This window comes from Suricata suricatta, chromosome 17 (genome assembly GCF_006229205.1).
Source record: "Suricata suricatta isolate VVHF042 chromosome 17, meerkat_22Aug2017_6uvM2_HiC, whole genome shotgun sequence".
Taxonomy (NCBI): domain Eukaryota; kingdom Metazoa; phylum Chordata; class Mammalia; order Carnivora; family Herpestidae; genus Suricata; species Suricata suricatta.
In genome coordinates, this window is record NC_043716.1 from 28,549,187 (window position 1) to 28,566,648 (window position 17,462).

At 40.6% G+C, this 17,462-nt stretch overlaps 1 protein-coding gene across 1 annotated transcript in view; it reads right to left on the bottom strand.

The window, feature by feature from the left end:
* The window catches only part of ANKFN1 (ankyrin repeat and fibronectin type III domain containing 1), a 148,392-nt gene extending 131,138 nt beyond the window's left edge, over nucleotides 1-17,254 (bottom strand). Inside the window, exons 1-2 of the mRNA XM_029929194.1 lie at nucleotides 17,149-17,254; nucleotides 2,062-2,263 (exon numbers count right to left, since the gene is read on the bottom strand). Coding sequence (XP_029785054.1) covers nucleotides 2,062-2,247 — 186 coding nt within the window. The 5' untranslated portion in view covers nucleotides 2,248-2,263; nucleotides 17,149-17,254. The remainder of the gene's footprint in view (nucleotides 1-2,061; nucleotides 2,264-17,148) is intronic.
* Nucleotides 17,255-17,462: the final 208 nt, after the last annotated feature.

The window sequence follows — 17,462 nt, forward strand, 5'->3', positions numbered from 1 at the left end:
CAAAAGCTCCAACCACTGAACACCTGGCATTGCTGAGCCCTCAAGGGAAGGGCTCAGGAGGTGATGTCCAGGGAGGGCTTTGGGGGCTGGCTGGCCACCTGTGCCAAGAGAACCAAATGTTGAATATTCATAGGATTCAAATTACCTATTGAAAAAAAATAGCTACAGACAATATGACTTCACTGAAAAGTTCTATCAGAGATTAATAGCAAACAAAGGACAAAAGCTCTGGAATTCTCTCAAATACGTATTTCTGTAGCTCATGGAAGAAAAGCACCACATACACATATTTCTACATCTATTTGGTATCTTCTCTAAGAGTTGCTTGCTCTTTAAAAAATGTTGAAATACCATTAGTCCTGACTCAGCATAGAGCTTGCCTGATGGAACTGTGCAAGTGACTGAATATTTATGGGTGGCAGGTTTGATTTTTAGTATCATCAAAAATCAATTGTCAGAGCACCTGGGTGGCTCAGTTGGTTGAGTGTTCAACTTCAGCTTGGGTCATGATCTCACAGTTGGTGAGTTTGAGCCCTGTGTTGGGCTCTGTGCTCACAGCTCAGAGCCTGGAGTCTGCTTCGGATTCTGTGTCTCCTTCTCTCTCTGCCCCTCCCCCACTTGTGCTCTGTCTTTGTCTCTCAAAAATAAATAAATGTGAAAAAAAATCAATTCTCTCCATCAAAGGCAGCAGGTGGGCTTAAGTGAGTACATACAGGACACATGAATTGAAATCTGAGGGAACTACAAGGCTATTATGCAAATACTTGTTTTGACAGCGGGTCCCAAGGGATAGAACTATTTTGGTATGCAGCTCTCTTTGCTACAGGACAATCTACTGAATGAATGCAAAAGTGTTTTGTCTCCAGTCTGCCAAACTGAAGAGGCTCTGATGTGGAGGCCTTAACTCAGCCACTACGGAGCCCTCCCAGAAGATGAGCTTGGAATGAGACAACAAATGGGAAAACAAGAGAACAAAGTGAACATGCCGCCCTGTCCACAGTTGTGTATCTGGTTGTCATTCTTAGTATGCCTCATTCCTCAGGCGCCGTATTTGCTCTCACTCTTAAGTCATTTCCTCCCCCACGCTTTTGTTGGCAAACCCTACCACGCTTCCCTTGGGAAAGCTTAGGGCTCGTTCCCGTTTTGAACTCAGACAAATGGTGGTATTAACCCTGCCAAAATGCCCTTGCTGAGCATGTTGATATATTATGCCTTTAGTTTTGACCGACGGTCAGTGTCAGAAACCACTATATGAGAATGTCTGTAATGTCACCAAGATAGACCTTTATTCTCTAGTACATAATTCACTGTGACGTCATATAAAGGCCAGAGGACTAGCCACAGGAAAATACTCATTTCTCCTGGTAGACTGATAGACTTTCAGTTGCCAGCTAATAGGATGCTATAACCAACTGGGCTTCCCTTTCTGCTTTGACTGACCAGGAGCTCAGAGATAAATGTGATGATACATTTTAGGTACTATATTTGCTGAGGTTTTTAGTATATCTGTTTCCATTTCTATCCCCATTATTTTCTAGGTTTTTTTCTTTTTCACTCTTTCCTTCTTTCCTTCCTTCCTTCATCTCTCTATCACTTTACTTATTTCCCATTATATAACACATACGCATTTTTTTCTTTTTGGCCTGGATTCTGTTTTCATTGCCTCTGGAAAACATACGGGCTGTACATTGTAAGTAAGTAAATGAAATATTCATTCTTCATTTGATACTTGAACAAACACTGAAGCTCTCAGAAAGTCCATTTCATTCATGCCCTCTATTTATCAAGCCACTATTTTTTTTTGTTTCTTTGGTATATTGGAGAAAGAAAAACTAAGAGGAAAGAGGGGGCAAGACATTAAGAAAAAGAAAGGGGAACTCCCACAATCGCTCCCACTTTGGTGAACAGCATAGACATGTGCGGTTCCTGCCCTGACTCTTGGCATTTGTAAAATTGCAAACACCAGGTTCTGAAGTAAACACGGGGTGTTCCAGGATCTCCTTAAACCCAAACCCAACTCCACAACTCAAGCGGAGAGAAGAATCAAAAGTGTGTTATTACCACTGAGGTCTTCCTGAGGCTCAGCCGGTCGGTTCTTGTTCTAAAACAGGCCTCATCGAATGAGGAGTGGCCCCCCTTCAGCTTCTCAGAGAGGTTTCTGTACAGGCGCTTGGCAGCATTGGGGGACGATGGGGAGCTATGTTTTTTTGACTGAGAAAGATGCAGATTCTGCATCTGTTGGGTCATTTTCACACAGCAGTTCCTAAGGAAAGGAAAACCTGATGTTGTATCATTTACACAACATAATTATAAGTTGACAAAGAATTTTATCATCATCAGTAACCATCTGGAGTCCTAATAAAACACTGTAGCTGGAGGCGACCTTAGAGATGAGGACCAGCTTTTTCATGTTATAGATGAGAAAGTTGAAACTCAGGGAGGGAAACAACTTGTTTACAACCAGATAGCTAATTGGGGACAAGAATGAAATGACTACATCCATTTACTATCTAGACATATACATTTATGTACACACATGAGCCTTGACTCAAGTCTTTCGGTCTCTATCCCACTGAGGGGAAGTATCTCAACTCTCTAACCCAGGAGGTCTGCTCAGTTCTCTTTGGGTAGATGGAATTGGGATCTTTCTACTTACCTCCTTTTAGATGCTGCCCTCTGTTGGGTATGGTTGTTCCCTGCAGATACCCCTTCTCTTGAGGTATTACATTGTGCCTCTTGTCTGAGATTTGGTGAGCTACTCCAGTGCCCAGAAGTTTGGGGGATTTGTATCCATAGCTCCATCCCTGCTCACCCCAGATACTCCAGAGAGTGTCCTCTGGGGCCCTCACTACTGGCATTCTCCAAGTAGTACTTGACTGCTGGTCCACAAATCTCTAAAGAGGTCCTCCTCAATCTCTAAATGTCTTCCCTGGAGTCCGTTTCCAGGAGATCAGCCATGCCATTTCAAAAGCCATCCACTATTAAATTAGGTACTGCTACTGAAGTAGTGATGCTACCAAGGCTATGGCTGCCTGGCATGCATTATGTGCACTGGATGAGCAAATGCATGAATGAAACAACTGGCCAAGGCAGTTATGGGCCAAGTGTCTCCATCCCGGAGGATCCTCTGGTACATTGGGCTCAGGTCTTTCTGGAGCACACTGCTGCCTTCCCACCACCTCGCCTTGAACCTCCAATGGATCCTTCCATTTGTAATGCTGCCGTTGCTACTTAGGTGCGGCCCTCGGAGGTCATCCCCAGTCTTTGAATTTTCATAGTCTTATGGATCTCATGATACAATATTATGTAGAACCTCTTTTATTAGCCTAACTCTTCAAAGGACTGAATTTGATGATCCCCCAGTTTCTACAAAATAAACTCTTGAGTTCTTTGGCCTCACATACAAGTTCTTACCTCTCCAGCCTCATCTCCTACTGTACTTCTATGTTTTATGTTTCAGTATTTCTGATCTCCTTAGAGTTTCCTAAGTAGTTCAAACTCTTTTCCTGCATTGGAGTGCTTCTTTGCACTGCTTTTGCCTGTTCTGGAATTCCATCTGTGCCTTCATCACCTAGGAAACAATGCTCAAGTGGTCTTTGACAGTCTGAGGCAAACTTGTGTATTTCTGCAAACTTGCATATTTCTTTACTCATTCACTTAGTATATGCCTCTTACAGAAAATATTTTATTGTATTATACCTGCTTGGCTTTCTGTCTCCTAGCTAGTCTATATGCTTCTCAAGAACAAGGAATGCCAAGTATGAATTTTTATATCCCCAGCACCTAAAATGTACCTGCCTCAAAGTAAAAGAAACATAATATAGATTAGGCTATGAATTGTTCCTCTTCCAGCGAATGACCATGTGATTTTGGATGGATTACTTAATATATCTGAATCTTATTTTTCTCATTTATAAAATAGGGATAATACTAATATCACATTGTGGTTATAAAGATTTGATGAGATAATGCATGTAAAGAGCTTAGAATATAGACAACTCATGGAAGCTATTATTTTTTGTTACAGAAGATGCTCATTAATAATTTGGAATAAAGGAATACTCATATGAGAGTCTATCACAAGTAATATACTAAGGAACTACTCAGAAAGCTCATTTTCTCCTCATACTTCTGAATTGGGTTCCATGTCCATTGGCCACAACTAACCTTGATTTACTTGCCCATTAACAATTGGAGATCTATCCTCACTACACTGCTGAATGTCTTTAGGCACCTTTTAAGTGTTGCCTGCAATTTCCTCCAACACAAAAAGCCTTCCCAGTGCCTTCCAAGGTGGGCAGAACTAGTCAGGGTGAGTCCCATGTATCAGGCCCCACCCAGTCTTTGTTGAATGGCCATATTCACATTTGGGAGGATGATTTAATGCATTATATGTAGTGTGTATCTACATATGGGTGTATTTTTCATAAACCTTTAATAATCTCTTAATTGACCTAAATGCAGAAATAGAAAGAGTAGGTGATCTGGCATCTTCTTCCATCTACAAATCCTTTAACTTTGATTCAAGAGCAATTACAGCATTTCCTCTATATCTTGCTGTCCCCACAAAAAAAATCCAGATTGATATGCAAGCTGGCTCACACGGAGATTGCCTTAACCTCTTTCTTTCTGCCTTCTGTCTCTAGCCTTTTCCTTCAGCATTAATGCCCCAGTTCAAGCCATCTGTCTTGTCTACATCATTATCATTCCCAAAATAACTCTACATTCTTTTGTATCTCACACAGTGCCCAGGAGTCCAGTAAATAAATTCTTGTCGATTGATCAAATTCCAGTCACTTGCCCTCTAACCGATGACACCTGCCCACATGGCCCCTTTTGTCTTTGCTCATCTCCCATCTGTTCCCTTCAGTCAAAATAGGTTGACTTTCTCTGTCTCTTTGACTTCCTTCTCATGCTGCCCCAGCTGTCCCTTCCTTCCTGGCCATCTTTCAGCATGTTTCTGGTCTTCTAGATTTCATCTATCATTATATTTTCTTTTCCCCTCTATATTTCAAATTTTGTCTGATGAGAAAGACAACTCCATGTTATTTGTTCTCCTAAACATGCACACCCCTCCCTACTCGCTACACTCTTAAGGTTTTACCTTTGTAGAAAGGGGCGGGTCTCTGAGAGGCCTTGTAGCTTTGGCTCTGGAATTTGGCAGACCCAAGCTTGGATCATGAGGTTGTTATCTATAATCTATGTGACTCCAGGAACTTTATTGAAATTCTTGGAGTTCATTTCATCATCTGTAACAAGAGTTCTTCCAGAGTTATGAAGATGAAATGAATTAACAAATGAAAGCATGCATCCTGTGCAATGCTTACAGCAGCCACTCAATAAATAGCAGCAATTATTAAGATTACCCCAATTTTCCCAAACCAGAAACTCCAAAGTACATCATAGTAATTTAAATAGTTTTCTCTTTGGTTTTAAACGTTGCTTTAATAGATGACTTTGCGTACTTATTACACTATTTGGTTTTTATTTTGATAGGAAAATACAAGTTTAGATATTTTAATATGTGTGTTTACAGGAAGTTAGAGTCAAACAGAAAGTTGAACTTCAAACTAGGAGTTGAAAGACAGGAATAAAGATGACTCTAAAGAAAAATTTAAAAATAAAAAGAAACAAAATAAGAAAACATAAGTAGAAATGTAAAATGAAGCAGTAGGGCTAACATTGAAAATATCTGTGAGTACAATATGTGCAAATAGTTTACTTTTCCTAATAAAAGAGAACACTCTCCAATGGGGATTTTTAAAGTGATTTACAAGTTGTACACCTAAATAAACATTTCACAGAAAGATTAAAAACAAAAGAATAATAGGACAGTGGGAATGGCAAAGTAATAACCTCCAAAAATCCTCTCCTCCATAAAAGCAATAAGAACATAGCAGGAATGTCAAAGTTAACTTCTTTAGGACCCTGGAAATTAACCAAAGGTTTGCAGCAATCCAGGAAGTATTTATTTGAGAAAAGTGGTTGATTTGATAAGGACAGTGAGCTGTGTGGCCTTTTTCATGTGCTCAATTCCTAGCCTCCTCGGCTCTGTGATGTATATTCATGATAAATATACAGCAGTGTGTATTCATGATAAAAAACAGGAGCTTGGCCTCTAACCGATGACACCTGCCCACATGGCATAAAATGGTGATGGAGCCTCTTTCAAGACCCGATTTTGAGAGAATTGTCATTATTTGACCTTCCTGGTGGTTCCCTGGAAGGCCCCACTCACAGGATTTTTCTTTATTTGACCTGCCTCAGGGTTCACCAAGTGCAAATAACCTTTTCCTCTAAGGCATCTTGTCAAAAACAAACATCAGCAATTGTTTAATCATCACAGCTGCCTGAGGGGGTGGATAAAAGTTGGGGCAAACAATAGACTGATCAAAAAGCTTAAAGCGAAATGCTGGGGAATGCTGTCCAAAGGGGACTTTGGAAAGCTCTGACACTTTGCTAAGGGATCTAGCAGACCTCACGTATGCCCAGGGCTCATAAAATGCCCGAGAAGGTCCTAAGCTTTTCTCAGTGCCCTATGCTGGGGATCTGTGCAAGCAGGAAGTAAAGGTCTGGCAGAGCTGTCAGTTGTCTGGTGCACATTGACAATGTCACCCAGCATGTGCACAGAGCCCTTCTGTAAGGACTGAAACACTGACTGGCTTCAGGCATGTAAGGAAACTTCTGTTCAGTCATTAACTGACCACTAAGCTAACGAAGCAGAGACTTCAGTGGTCACATGTGACAAAGAATACAGATGTCACAGACTTAATTCTGAAAAATCACTAACCAATAAACCCTGAGGAAGTGGGATAATGGCTAATCTGATTTCTAGAGTTACTGTATTATAGTATTTAAGATGCCTAGTTCTTAACATGAAAAATATGAGCCATACACAAAACAAACAAACAAAACTCTGTCCTATTCACAGGAAATAAAGCAGTCAATAAGCATTGCCCCTGAAGAAGTCCAAATGTTACTCATTAGACAAAAACTTTAAATATGTTCAAGAACAAAAGGAAACCCTATCTAAAGAAATAAGGAAAATTGTGAGGATGGTATCTCACTAAACAGGGAATATCACTAAAGAGGTAAAATTTATAAAACAAACCCAGAAGCAAATAGATATTATGAAGTTGAAAGGTAAAATAATGGAAATGAATAATTTACTAGAGGGGTTTGGCATCAAATTTGAGCAGGCAGAAGAAAGAATCAGCCAACTTGGAGATAGGTGACCTGAGGTTATCCAGTTTTAAAAACAAAAAGAGAAAGACATGAAGAAAAGTGAATAGGGTCTCAGAGAAGTGTGAAACACCGCAAAGTGTACCAACATACACATAATAGGAGTCTAAGAAGGAAATGGAGGAAAGCAGAGAACATATTGGAAGAAATTATGGTCAAAAACTTCCCCAAATTAATGAAAAGCATACTGGCACATCTAAGAAGCTCAATGAACACCAAGCAGGATAAATTCAAAGATGTTCCCACCTAGATCATAATTGAAGAGTCAAAAGCTAAAAATAGAGAGAAAACCCTGAAAACAACACTAAATAACTTATTACATACAAGGAATCCTCAAAAAGATTCATAGACGATTTTTTCACCAGAAAACATAGAGGCCAGAAGAAAGTAGGATGACACATTCCAAATGCTGAAAAAGACCATCTCTATCCAGCACAGTGACCCTTCAAAAATGAAGGTGATATTAAGACATTCACGGCTAAACAAACACCAAGAGAATTTAACAGCAGACCTTCCCTCTAAGAAATAGTAAAGAGAATCCTTCAGGGTACTAGACAGTGGCTCAAATTCACACAAGGAGAGATAGAGCATTGGTAAAGAAACTATGGAGGTAAATATAAAAGGTAATATAAATATAAGGCAATATAAGTCTACTTTTTGTTTATAACTTTTATTATCCTATTATCCTTTCTGATTTAGCACAGTGAAATGAAAACAAAATTAAGAGGACACAATTGCATTTACAATAGCATGACATTAACAAGATTCAAATACTGATGAATAAATTGAACAAAAGAAGTACACAATGTATTAACCTTTACTCAGTCACCCTATTTTCATGTGCCATATGATTCCTGTTGGGACTTTATTAACATATCATGTGCAGTCCCTATAGCACCCAATGAAGTGTCTTGAAAATGACAGTAAGACTATTCTTTGCATTTTCACATTAAATTGAACTGAGGAAGAAGAGGAGACTCAAATGTTGAATGAAATCCCTGATGGGTAAAATAGATACAGAATCCTGGAGGAACACTGGTGGGGAGACTGCGTTGAGTCTGGGATATCAATCTTCAGAGAGCACTCCTTGTTAGCCGTTTTCACTGAAGCACTCAATAGGTTGAGAGCTATCATTACAGTTTATTCCATTCTTCAACTTCAAGAGAATCTTGGAGGTTTTAAGCACAGAATTAAAAGTAGGGACTTTGATATCAGGCTGATCTAACTTTGGGTTTTGACTCGTCTACCAATTAACTTCAAGGAATTGGGCAAATGTATTTACCTTCCCTAAGTGTCAGTTGCCTTATCATTAACAGTATTCTTTTTTTTTTTTTAATGTTTTATTTATTTTTGAGAGAGAGAGAGAGGGAGAGAGAGAAAGAGAGAGAGAGAGAGAGAGAGAGGGAGGGAGGGAGAGGGAGAGGGAGAGCGTGAGCAGGCGAGGGTCGGAGAGAGGGAGACACAGAATCCGAAGATAGGCTCTAGGCTCTGAGCTAGCTGTCAGCACAGAGCCCGATTCGGGGCTCAAACCCACAAACCGTGAGATCATGACCTGAGCCAAAGTCGGACGCTTAACCGACTGAGCCACCCAGGCACCCCAACAGTATTCTTTATCTCAATTTAAAAAGTCATGTCTAAAAAAGATGTTAGTGTTTTAAATGAGATGATACGTATCAGTTGTTTAGCAAAGCGCCTGAATGTGTGAAATAAATAGATGTTCAAATATTTTTGAAATTTTGATTACTGTGAAAAAATATTTGAATGTCTATTTATTTCAGGCTAACTGTTTCCAGGCAACTATGGGTCTGCTTTCTGACACTACAGATTTGGGTTGTTTTCCCCCTAGAATTTCATTAAATGGGATAATCACTATTCTTTGTCTCTCTCCCTTTAAAATCTGGCTTCCTTAACTCAGCTTAATTATTTTGAGATTTATCCACACTGTTCTATTAGTAGTTCCTCACTTTTTCTTGCTGAGTAGTATTCAGTTGGATGGGCATACCACTATTAATAAATTTTTATGCATTATTTTAATAAGAAAAACCTATTGGTGCTTTAAGGAAAGAAGATGTATCTTTGTTTTTTTCCCTTCAGGCTTTAGGGACCTGAGCTCCAAAGAAAAGGTCAAACAAAATCTATTTATTGAAGGTGGGCTGTTCTCTGCAACATAATTTTAGGATCAGAATTTAGGAGATGTGATGAAATCCTGTGTGAGAAAGCGAGTTCCTAGTTTTATACTTTCTTTTTCCATCTGACTAGTTTCTTTGCTCCCACAATATTTAATAAAGGTCATGTTAAATGTTACAGCCTGCAGACATTTAAGGGGAAAAAAAACCATTTCTACACAAAACTCTTCCAAATATTTGGTTTCATTTTTGAGGCCAGCATTGCCCTGATACCAAAACCAGAAAACAGGCATTATAAGAAAGGAAAGCTATTGCTCAACATCTCTCATGAACACAGAAGCAAAAGAGCTCAAGAAAATGTTAGCAAATAAAATCCAGCGATTTATAGAAAGGGTAATACATCACGATCAAGTAGGGTTTATTCCAGGGAAGCAGGGTTAGTATAGCATCCAACCACTCATTGATGTAATTTACTGCATTAGCAGAATAAAAGAAAAAGATGATATGGTCACTTAATAGATTCAGAAAAAAAGCACTTGACATCCATTCACAACAGTAGTAGTAGTAGTAGTAGTAGTAGTAGTAGTAGTAGTAGTAGTAATAAAGCTTTCAGGAATATAAGGGAACTTCCTGAACCTGATAAAGAGACTCTACAAAACTCTACAGCCAGCATTATTCTTAATGATTAAGACCAAATGCTTCCTCCTGGGATCAAGAATCAAGGTAGGAAAGTCCGCTCCTATCTCTTCTGTTATACTGGGCATTCTAGCCCGTGTAGCAAGGCAAGAAAAGTAAAAGTATAAAGACTGGAAAGAAAGAAGCAAGAAAGTCTTCATTTGCAGATGACATGAACATTTTGTAGCAGAGTCTAATGCATCTACAAAAATCTACTCAGCAATAAATGTAACAAACGTATGCAAACTTGTATACTTGAAAGTACATGACAGTAATGAATGAAATTAAAGAAAACCTATGGGCGCCTGGGTGGCTCAGTTGGTTAAGCCTCCGACTTCGGCTCAGGTCAGATCTCACGTTCGTGGGTTCGAGCCCCGGGTCAGACTCTGTGCTGACAGCTAGCTCAGAGCCTGGAGCCTGCTTCCGGTTCTGTGTCTCCTTCTCTCTCTGCCCCTCCCCCTCTCATGCTCTGTCTCTCTCTGTATCAAAGATAAATAAAACATTAAAAAAATAAAGAAAACCTAAGTACTGGAGTTGAATACCTTTTTCATGGATCAGATCAAAAGAATCAGTATTGCTAGGATGTCAATTCTTCCCAATTGAGCTCTAGATTCAACACAATCCCAATCTAGCAGGGTGGATTTTTTTTTTTTATCTGAGAAAACAAAAACCTGATTCTAAAATTTTTATAAAAATGGAAAGGATCTAAAATAGCCAAAATATTTTGAAAAAGAAGACAAAGTTGGAAGACGTACATGACCTGATTTCAAGACTTGCTCCAAGGCCACAGTAATCAAGAGCGGTGGTATTGGTTTAAGGATAGCTCCTTAACCTGTGGCCTAAAGATAGACATACAGATTTCATGAAACAGAATCTAGAGCCCAGAAATAGCATGCACAGTTTTGATCAATGAATCTTTTTAAGTTTATTTATTTTTGAGAAAGAGACGGGGGCGGGGGTGCGGGCAGAGAGAGAAGACAGAGAATCCCAAGCAGGCTCTGTGTTGTCAGTGCAGAGCCCAATGTGGGCTTGAACCCACACACAGTGAGATCATGACCTGAGCTGAAATCAAGAACCACCTGGGTGCGCCTGATCAATGGATTTTTGACAAAGGTATCAAGGTAATTCAATAGGGAAAAATATTTTTTTCAACAAATAGCACTGGAACAATGAGACATCCATATGCAAAACCAAAAACAAAACCTCAACCCCTACATCGTATCACAGATAGAAACTAACTTGAAATGAAATACATTATAGACCTAACTGCAAAAGCAAACGCTGTAAAACTTCTAGAAGAAAACAGGAGAAAGTCTTTGTGAACTTGCATAAGATAATAATTTCTTAGAAGAGGCACAGAAAACACAAACCATAAAATAAATTGATGAATTATGCTTTATGAAACTTAAAAACGTCTGCTCTTTATTTCAGCTTAGCCCAGCTCCATTTTTGGAGGGCCTGTAAATATACCTGGAGCCAACCTTCAGGAAGCAGTGACAGTAGCCTGGAGAATCCAGATCCAAAATGGCAAGAGTATTTACTTTAAAACCACCTGTTCCCTGGGTTTTGGCTGCTTGCTCGGCTAGAGAGCCTTGGCTGCCACCATTATCCTGTCTCCTAGCACCAGCTGTGTGGAGTGAAGCACGGGTCCTGGCGAGGCCCCCACCATGCTCACTGTGACAGTAGCTGCAGCAGTTCTGACCCAACCAGACCCGTGAGAGAGGCTCCAGCTTTACTCACGGCTACCCTGAGGGACTGGGTCACACCACCTAGAAATATGAAAAACTGGACCAGTGAGAGGCAAGAGACCGGAAGTAGCCCACAGATAATTTCTTCTCCATTCCTCCCTTGTGGATTGTTTTGAGGGCTTCTTGGAAGCAATCACATACAAACAAACCACCAGATGTGTTTCTTGTGAAGCCTTGGCTAGTTCAGTTACAAACCACCTGTATTTGTTTTTTCTCCTTCCTTGACTCATTTCCCTTTTTCCTTGATGGTTTGACTATTGATGCTCTGACTCTGTGTCTCCCAGTACCCAACAGAACACTCATGACTGGTGTTTGCCTCAGGTTTTGCTTTCACAAGCTAAGACAGAATGTAATAATAACCCTATGAAAAAGCTGGTACTATTATATTATCATTTTGCAAATAAGGAAACCGAGGCCCAGGGAGGTTAGTAACATGTCCAAGATCCTACAGCTGGTGAATGGATTCTGGCTCCCAAGTCCATGCTCTTAGCAACTCTGCTGTTATTCTGCCTGAGGGAGCTCGGTCTGGCTGCCTGTCAGCTCCTTCCTAGACCTTGATTCTGAAGAGAAGATCTTGCCTTCGTTGTGAGTCCTGGCACGTCCAGAGTCCCTGTCTCACAGGAGCTTGGTTGTGGGACATTCTCATCATCTTTGTACTGTGAGAAAAGATCTGAGCCAGTTTGGATGAGGAGCAGTTGCAAGACAAAGCAGATTAGAAACAGGAGCTCTAGCCATTCTTGACAGCTGGGTAGACAGATACATTCAGCAAAGGGAACATTTCTGACTGGGACAAGATTGCTCTTCAGGCTGTGATGTGAACTGGGGACCTTCACACTTCAACCTGCCTGTCACTAGACAGAAAAGAAAGTAACCCTTCTTCTTTTCCCCACTTGCTATTAACATGACAGGTATGTCCCTGACTGCTCAAGAGTGGTCAATTCTTTTACACTGGTAATATGTAACAGGTTGGAAGTCACCTTTCATGTCCCCATGCATTTAAAAAAATACATTTGGTTATTCAGTGATAGGTCTTGAAAAGTCAGCGGTGACTTCACAGCAGGAAGAAGACTAATTTTTGAAGTTTAAAAGAATGTTTATGAGGAAGGAGGAGGAAAGAATTAATTTTGATTCTGTAGTCCAATAAATTCTTAAAGATGATCTACTTTGTATTCTGTGTATCCTGTGATAGACCCTGGGAAGCCAAAGGTGTTAGACACCCTCAGAGGGTAACCATCCATCTTGGTTTGCCTGGGATTGAGGGGGTCCCGAGATGTACGACTTTCAGTGCTAAAACTGGGAAAATCCCAGGAGAATTGAAACAAGGTGACTACCCTACCTATACCAAGGAGCTCACAGGCTAACAAGAAAGATAGTCACACAAGTGTATGTAGGTATGAAATACTGTAATATGTGAAATTATGGAATAATGATAATAGCTTTTACTTCTTTAGCACTTTCTGAGTCAGGCACTACTTAAAATAATGGTTTTGCGGGGCGCCTGGGTGGCTCATTTGGTTGAGTGTCTGACTTTAGCTCAGGTCATGATCTTACAGTTCATGAGTCTGAGCCCTGCATCAGGCTCTGGGCTGACAGCTTGGAGCCTGGAGCCTGCTTTGGATTCTGTGTCTCCTTCTCTCTCTGCCCCTCCCCGACCCCTCCCTCAAAATAAATAAATAAACAAACAAATAAATAAGTAAGATAAAATAATTCCTTTGGGGCACTTGGGTGGCTCAGCTGGTTAAACACATGACTCCTGATCTTGGCTCAGGTCACGATCTCATAGTTCATGGGATTGAGCCCTGCACTGGGCTCTGTGCTGGCAGCATGGAGCCCGCTTGGGATTCTGTCTCTCCGCCCCCTCTTTCTCCCTCTCTCTCAAAATAAATAAATAATTTAAAAATAAAATAAAATAGTGCCTTTATATGTGTCAGCTCTTTGACTCCCTTAATAGCCTTGTGAAATAAGGACTATTATTATCCCCACTTTATGTAGTAAGAAATTGAGGTACCACTAAAAGGGCAGATCTGGGATTCAAATCCAGGCGATATAGGTCTAGACCTGAGAGCTCAGCCTCTTGACACCGCTCTCAAATATTTAAGGCAATAAGTAGCTTATTAACCCCTCTTATTAACAGAGGGGTGAGTGGCAGGAGGTGTCATGGGAGATGAAGGTATGGGGAAATGGGTTGGAGACAGTGATGCCTGAGCAAGAGTTTGAACAATGAATGAGGAGTTGACCAGCAGGAAGGAAAGGAAAGGGCATTCCAGGTATCACAGCTCAGGTCAGGACATGTCATAGTGTTACTGGTAGGTTGAATTTCACAGGGGCCCTAATGGAATTCTTTCAGACTCTGACACTTCCAAAGGTACATTTTGTCCACCATGCTAAGACCTTGGGAAAGAAGCCTGGAGAGCTGGCAGGGCAAGATCATTAAGGATTTTGCATGCCATGTTGAGGGACAATAGATTTCAACCTGTTCACAATAGGGAAGCACTAAAGAAAGGCTGAGGTTTCTAGAGAAGCACTCTGGTGGTATCCAGAGGGTGGTTTGAAGGGGAGGTGGTGTGGTGGCACCAGTGACAGGGGACAACAAAGTATAAGCATTTTGAAAAAGTCCCCATGAGAACTGGTGACTTCAACTATAGTTTGTAACAATGGGGATAAAGAGGGCTGGGCAGATTACAAAGAGGAAGGAAGCAAAATGGACCAAACTTGGTTAGTGATTAGATGGAGGGGCCTAAGGAATCAGGAAACCTGAGGATAACTTCTATTAGCTCTGCTTGGTTGATTAGGTGCAGAATGGTTCCACAAAATAATTTTTTTTAAAAAAGGATATGGGAGGAAGTATGGATTTAAAAGGGGAAAGATAATGAGTTTAGCTTTCCACATGTGGCTCTTGATGGCCTACAGGAAATCTAGAGGGTATTGTCTAATCCAAGAATCCCATAATCTAATGTTTTCTTAGTTTTCTGACCAGGAGTGAGGCAATAATTAAAAAAGAAGTTCTTGGAGACAAGTATGAAATAAATAGAAAGCAGAAGAATTAATATAATTAATGCAATATCCTTTGGGTTTCCCCTGAGGGAGAAAACATTTAATGCATTCATTTATGATAGGCTATGAGTATCTTAATTTGTTATTCATCCTAAGGATGTTTGTATTTTTTAAAGACAGCAATATTTCATTGAATCCCTGATAAAAAAAAATTCCGTACTTTAACCCTAGAAATGGAACAATTCTTTGGCCAATAGGTCTTCTGGAATTTTTCAAATAAATCATAGTATATTGGCAGCTGCTAATTCCATGTGCATGGGTATGGGGGTAATTTGTACATAAATTATATACATGAGTTCTACTCATCCTTGAACCAACTCCTCCAAAATGTTCATTTGAAAACATTTAAGATCTTTAGTATCTTGGTATCATAAGTATAGAAAATCAGTTATGCTTGATCAATATTAAAAAATATTGGGGGTGCCTAAGTGGCTCAGTTGGTTAAGTGTCCGATTTCAGCTCAGGTCATGATCTCACAGTTCATGGGTTCAAGCCCTGTGTTGGGCTCTGTGCTGACAGCTCAGAGCCTGGAGCCTGTCTTTGGATTCTATGTCTCCCTCTCTCTCTGACCCTCCTCTGCTCATGCTGTCTCTCTCTCTCTCAAAAATAAATAGAACATATTAAAAAAATTTAAAAAATTATTTACATGACCTATTTATTTGAAGTTTTTGTTTTAAATGCCATTTTTCAGTTCTAGTTTCCCCATCCAGTCCTCTGAATATGATCATGCTTCTTCTGAATGACCTCCATGCCTTAGATGGAGAAGGGGTATGTATCTCCTCATCCCCACACAAACCCTCATTTGTGGGTGTCTGAGCATGGTCTCTGGATTAAAGTATATGAACAATGATCTTGACTACCTACTGAACCTTTCATAGGAAAGCTTTAAGTAGTATCTCATGGATAAATTAATTGAGCATAGCATGCCTCCTTTGAAATAGGAATGGAAAGAATGGAAAAATGGAGATCTGGGGAAAATGAGGGAATTTCCTAAAGATACACAGTCTGGGAATTAGCAAAATTGCCCTGTTTTCCCAACATTTCTAACCACTAGGCAATTCTATCTCCTTCCCGTAAGTGCCATCCTTAGTAAAATAGCCAAATCACAGGGGGAAATGACCCTACTCTTGTGATTGAGTGGCCTCGGATACTTTCTACTCTGCAAAACCTCACCCATCTCTCAGATTTCCTAACTTTGGTTTTTATTTCAAGAAGCATGCTGTTCAGTGTTCTGCCATCATCCATCTTTGTCAGCACCCAAGGCCACAACTTCATCTGAACAGCCAGTGATATACTACAGATAGAGCGCGCACCAAAGATATTAAACGCGGTATGACATTTATATGGATTCTGAACCCACTGGAAATGGATTGGCGCTGCCATAAAGCCTTGCCGTGGCCAGGCAAACAAAAGACTAAGAAGATGTGGTGGTGGTGGGAACAGCAATAGCTTTCTCCATTCATCTTCCCCCCTGGGGTTGGCCTGCATCTTAATTTAGGAAATGAAGAAATCAGGTGAGTAGAGGGATTTTTGTGGCCCAGCAGAGAAGCAAGATCAGACTTCATTATCAATGGTACTTCCAGTGGCCTTGGCGGGGCCAAAGACCAGCATGGATAACAAGACACAGTATCCCACTTTGAACCTAGTACACTCTACCAAGCTCGCATCTTCATGGAATAGGAAAAGGGCATAAGGCATATGGGTACAAAAACAGCAGGGGCTCAAGCGAGGATTTGCATGCGTGCCCACCGTGTGCCCTTAGCAGGCATCCTCAACACCGTAGGGGCACGCTCACCCAGGGTAGACAGATGCTGCCATCCCACTCTGCATATCCAACCTCTAAACTGGATTAAACACAATATGCCTGGGTGTGTATTCAGGATTATCAGCATTGATGAGATCCATCTTTATCCAATCCGACTGGTATTTTGTACTCAGGAACCCGAATAGAAAATGATCTTATACAACAAAAGAGTATTTTATTTTTCACAGCTCTTGCTAATCAATTAGGCGAGTACGTAATGTCCTCAAGCGAGCTGCAAACAAAATGCCTAATTATCAGAAGTGGGGCTTCCCCACCCCCCATTCTTACCTCTGCTCATGGACATGTATGTGCTGTTGCAGACCATTGTGTATGTGCTTGTGTGTATTCCTCATGGACTGCCTGCAGCTAACTTTGGGAGATGCAGATTTTTTTATATCATTTAAACCACAGCAACACACATGTACACATTTATAACATAATCTGTGAATTAGACAGCCCCACACTCATATGAAGAAAGACAACAATAAATTTTACTTACCAGTTTATGTTGTTCGAGGCCGCCGAGGAACAAGTTGTTGGTAATTGTCCAGTGCTTTCATTCAGTAAATCACATTGGCTTTGCTTTCTCCTGTGGCTCAGCCTCTGCGCAAAGCAAGTGAACCTCCTTCCTATTCTGTGTGAAGAATAAAATGCGAACAGGATCACTACAGGCAAGAGCCGAAGTCCATGATCACTGAGCTACTCTTAATGCCAAATAAAAAGAGCAAATGATGCACAGGGAGGGACGGGGAGAGGGAAACAGCGTGGCTCAGAATCTAGGTGTATTCTCGGGACTGTAGCCCTGAGGAGGCT